The sequence below is a fragment of the Aegilops tauschii genome, chromosome 2 (assembly GCF_002575655.3).
Source record: "Aegilops tauschii subsp. strangulata cultivar AL8/78 chromosome 2, Aet v6.0, whole genome shotgun sequence".
NCBI lineage: Eukaryota > Viridiplantae > Streptophyta > Magnoliopsida > Poales > Poaceae > Aegilops > Aegilops tauschii.
The window spans coordinates 542,909,773-542,914,615 of NC_053036.3; the positions used below are offsets into that span (position 1 = coordinate 542,909,773).

Below are 4,843 nucleotides of genomic sequence, written 5' to 3' on the forward strand. Positions count from 1 at the left end.
TGCGTGTGTGCGTTCATAGGAGTGAGTTTATGCTCGTGAGCGACTTCGATTGTACTACGTTAAAAAAAAGCGAAACTTTAGTTATAAGAGAAAAATAAAATGTATCCTTTAGAAATGAGACTTAGAAATTGCATCTCCCTTGACCACGGGTTGGACCCCGCGCGCCAGCCACCGATTCCCTCACTGCCAATGACACGCGGGCCCCACGCACAACCTCCATCTTCTTCGTCTCCGTCTGGGGCGAGTCGCGTGTCAAATCTTCCCATTATCCGCGCGATCCCTTAGCCATCTACCATGGCTCGCCTCCTCGCGCGAACCCTAACCCTAGGCCGCCCGGCCGCCCCGGGCTCCTCCCTGCAGCCCCACCGCGCCCTCTCAGACAAGGTGGAGCTGATCGAGATCGACCTCTCCGAGGAATCCGCCTCCTCCACCTCCTCCGGGGACTCCGGGGAGGAGCCGATGGGGATGGGGCGCCTGAACGACGCCATCCACGGCGTCCTGGTTCGGCGGGCCGCTCCGGAGTGGCTCCCCTTCGTGCCCGGGGGGTCGTACTGGGTGCCGCCGATGCGGCGGCCGCTCGGGGTGTCCGATCTCGTCGGCACCGTCGTCTACAACGCGAGGGCCGCCGTGGACGCGGCGGAGATGACGAGGGCCACCATGGTTAAGGCCGCGATGACCAAGGAGGAGGCCATGTGCTTCACCACGCAGCGGGGATGGCCGTCAGAGGCCTATTTCGTCCAAGGTGAGGTGGATGAGACTTGTTTCGATAGCGAAATGATGATGTGTTATGGGTACATAGTCCTGGAGCTGAGCTGCCACGTTTAATCTGTGGGCGAAGCACGGAAGGGCGCATCTACCCCTGGTATCTGAAATGAATGCTAAAGCCGAAAAATTCAAACGCGTACGATGATGTCTTACCATTCTCTGTCCTCTAGCTGGATGCTTGACCTTCTGCAGTTATAAATCACGGACCATTTTGCGCTTTATAACATGTTCTTGGAATTCTGTTTCTTCTCCAAGTGAAATCAATCCTAATCAACCATGATAGACTGTCCATATCATTAGCTTTGGGTTGTATTATGCGGTGCCTGATAAATTGCTCGCTATGGACATTTGATGTGTGTTTGGATGATTTAGTTGACGCTAAATAGATTTTCTTTTCTGCTTTACTACTTCCACCAATGTAGTATGGGAGATGTGCTACCTGATGAAACATGTAACGATAGGACATTTTAGTAGGTATAGGAATTTTTGAGGATTTTAAGAATTTTCCATAGTACTCCCTCCATTTCTAAATATAAGCCTTTTCAGAGATTTCGATATGGACTACATACAGATGTATATAGACATATTTTAGATTGTAGATTCACTCATTTTGCTCCGTATGTAGTCCGTATTGAAATCTCTAAAAGGGTTTATATTTAGGAATGGAGGGAGTAGATGGCATAGTTTGTTGGGTACAGAAAACAACTGATAAATCACTTTTCTCTGTTCCATTTCATGCTTTTGCCTGTACTATTATCTTATTCTGTTTTGTTGGTTCATCAAATTTAACTGCATGGTTATAATACGATTGCATGCACTTTCGAAATGATAGTGCAGTTAGTGATTGTGATTCTTTTCTGGTTGCACGTCCAAATACGTCTCACTGTGCTGTAGTGATGGTGATTGTTTTCCTTAGTATTGTTTTGTTTAAGATGAGTACTCCTTTGTTAGCTTATGCAGTTCATGATGATTCTCGTAGCTGACTGTACTTTTAATGCAGTTTTAGGTTAATTAGCCTATGCATCTGCATTTCTGCAAGTTATTTGCCTTTGCCTGGTGAATCTTAACAACCTAACAGACCTCCTAATCCACAATTAAATACTGGAAATTTTGCCTTTATGGTTGAAGATAATTATTTCATTCAAATTCAACGCACTGTACATAGGTCGGATTATCATGACTTTACAGTGTATGTGGATGCTCTGAGATCCTCCACATAATTGTTATAAGAAAAAGACTCTTTTTCATGAGGTAGTCATTTACTTTGATCTAGTGTCTTTCTATTATGTCTTGCAAGTTGCTCCCTCCGGTCCTTTTTACTCCGTGTATTAGATTTGTGTCAAGTCAAACTTTGCAAAGTTTGACCAAATTTGTATTAAAAAATATCAACATCTGCAATATCAAATGTATATACTATGAAACTTCATGTCAGAATGAATCTAACAATATTGATTTGCCATTGTAAACATTGATACTTTTTTCTATAAGTTTGGTCAAGTAGAGATACTTTGACTTACGACAAAATTTATATGCAGACTAAAAAGGACCGGAGGGAGTATTAGTAATCCTTAGTAGTATAACTAGGCCCAGGAGTGGTGCCCTTAGGTAATAGCACATTCTTCAGTTGGAGGTTTAACAGTCAGTATATTTAGTGAGGTTATAACTGGTACGAAAATGAGAATGATTCACATACGACTTAAATGACTTCATATGTATGACGGTCGTACAACGAAACACCATTACACCTGTGTACACGCTATACTAGCCTCCATGCACATATATACTCACAAACGCTCCTCCTGTTTCTTATGCTTTATTTGTGTTCAGTATATGTAGGTTTTGAACGTTGTTGGTCTGACAAAGTCATCCTTTGATCTTTTTCTCTCAAAGAGAAGAGAAAGTTCCAAAAACTTGATTTTTTAAGGAGAAACCTTGACTTTTGGTAGAGTCTCTTGTTATTTCTATGCAGCATCTAATTATTTTTAAATTGGTGAAACATTGTTGTACTTGACCAAGTAATATTAGTGCTATAAAGGTGCTTATATTTTCATTTGTCTAGACAATGGTTTTGAGCAAATCGGTAGACATAGAGAAGGATATCCTAGCGGGCCTTAGAATTTGGACTTGATTTGTGAGCAGGCTTCTTCTTTTCCACTCTAGGTAGAGCTTGCTGGTATTGGTTTGTCATTGTCATGTGATGCCTGTTGTGTCGTACAACAATCATAAGTGAAATATTGAAACATCAGACATTGTATATATAGTGGTGCCAAAATAAAGAAAACCTGGGTTAGTTTAGACGTCTAGTCAATTAGTCATGCATTCGACAACTTCGGAGTTGTTGTTTGATAAACATTGGCTGGTGGTATTATTTGATGCTGTTTTCCATTATGAGAATTATGTAGGGTATATATGTTGGGTCTAGTATACTGCGCTACTGCTCCCTTGAGGCCCAAAATGGTTACAATTGTCTTGTACCAGATATGATTTGGTGTGTGAGGCTTATGTTGAGTACTGTCTGGTTTTGAGTTAGATTTATGTTTTGCAAGAAGTGATGGACTGATGGTAGTTTGATTACATTGGTTACAGATTATGCATGAGTCCACGAGTCAGTAGATGCATATGCATCCAAGACCTTGATTGTTAGATTGGGAACTTCCCCTTTTGGCTGTGATCTTCATTGTTGTTTGGTAGGCTAATAATTAATTTCTGTTAAAAGGGAAAGTTTGGCATCCAGTGAAGAAGTCAAGGAAAAATGCTAAAACTGATGATGAGGAAAGCTAATTTGTCCTTGCAAGTTTACCTGGGGTAAGTTTGCTCACATTCCTTAGGAAAATATTTTATTGTTACTCTATTGGTCTAACTGTCATTGATATTCTATATATGCCACCATTTGAACTCTAGCCTTTAGGTCTGTCTTGTCTTATTGTTGTCATATTATGCAGCCATCTACACCCAATATTATCCTATTTATGCATGATCAGATGATGTTAACATTAATACCCTTTTTGCTGGAAAGACTAAAATAGCGCAGTAGCTTACCACATTGCATTTGCGATAGGCTAAAGTGGATAACTTGCTGGCTCGGATTGTCATCACCTGGAATGTGACTGTTGCCACTTTTGGGCAAGTGTTATTACAGATAATGTGGCGCAGGAGCCCTTGCTGATTGACAGTAGATACTTGTTCAGTGTTTACATTAGTCTATCTGAAAACATCTGTCCAGTAATCCAGTGTAAACCTTTAATAGTAGGAGAACATGACTTGTTAGCTAACATTCAGATTGAATACCTACAAAATAGTTTGGTAATGAATCATTTTCGCTGCAACCTGAATGGGTTTTTGTCTGTTCTGAGCTTCATTCAGAAGCAAATCTGAGCCTAAGATGTTATTATGTTGTGCAGATCCCCAGGTGGACACAGGAAGACTCAGCTCGGAGAAGTAAAACCCTGCTGATGGCTGTACATATAGACGATATAGGTGTCTTAACAGACCCTAGCAACAATAATGAGCCGCCTCATCACCCGTCTCTTCTTCGGTAGGTCATGCGTGCTTAAGATGAACATGATGAATTTGTATTACAACACAGCCTAGTGTCATGTGCTCTTTGACTGCTCTCTGAGCTGAAGTTGTATGATGTACCAACTATTCTTTGTGGATTATTTCTGCTTGTACGGGCACCCGTCGGCTCCTCGGCGTCAGTGGGTAATGTTAATACAGATTTCTTACCGAACTGTTGTGTTGCCTCTTGCTGCAGAAATCAACCATTTTAGTCGGTTGATGATGCGTGGAGTTTGATCGCAGGCATATTTTGCGCAGGAAAAAAAGAGAGACCATTCCTTTCTGTCACCTCCATGTCGGCCACTCCAAATAAATTCTGTGGTAATGAATGCTTCCTTTTCTTTACTGAAGTTTGAAGCCCTGGTAGATCATATACTAGACTAAAGTAAGTAGCGTCTTGATCAGGGAGAATATTGGTATAGACAAAGGTATAGTACCATGTCGGCATCGTTGGTTTTTGTTTTCAGAAGTATCTTTATTCTTTTATTTACGTCGCGACCGTTAGGGTGATGTTGATGAA

At 41.5% G+C, this 4,843-nt stretch overlaps 1 protein-coding gene across 1 annotated transcript; it reads left to right on the plus strand.

Annotated features, from left to right (window-relative positions):
* Positions 1-222: 222 nt before the first annotated feature.
* Positions 223-4,495, plus strand: LOC109781355 (uncharacterized). The gene is made up of 3 exons (XM_020339961.4): positions 223-742; positions 3,482-3,570; positions 4,167-4,495. The coding sequence occupies exons 1-2, from the start codon at positions 295-297 to the stop codon at positions 3,544-3,546; spliced, it is 513 nt and encodes a 170-aa protein (XP_020195550.1). The 5' UTR covers positions 223-294; the 3' UTR covers positions 3,547-3,570; positions 4,167-4,495.
* The last annotated feature ends 348 nt before the right edge of the window (positions 4,496-4,843 follow it).

Coding starts and splice junctions, on each gene's coding strand:
- LOC109781355 (XM_020339961.4), top strand. CDS start 295: ATGGCTCGCCTCCTCGCGCGAACCCTAACCCTAGGCCGCCCGGCCGCC. Junction 743..3,481: donor AGAGGCCTATTTCGTCCAAG/GTGAGGTGGATG, acceptor TTCTGTTAAAAG/GGAAAGTTTGGCATCCAGTG.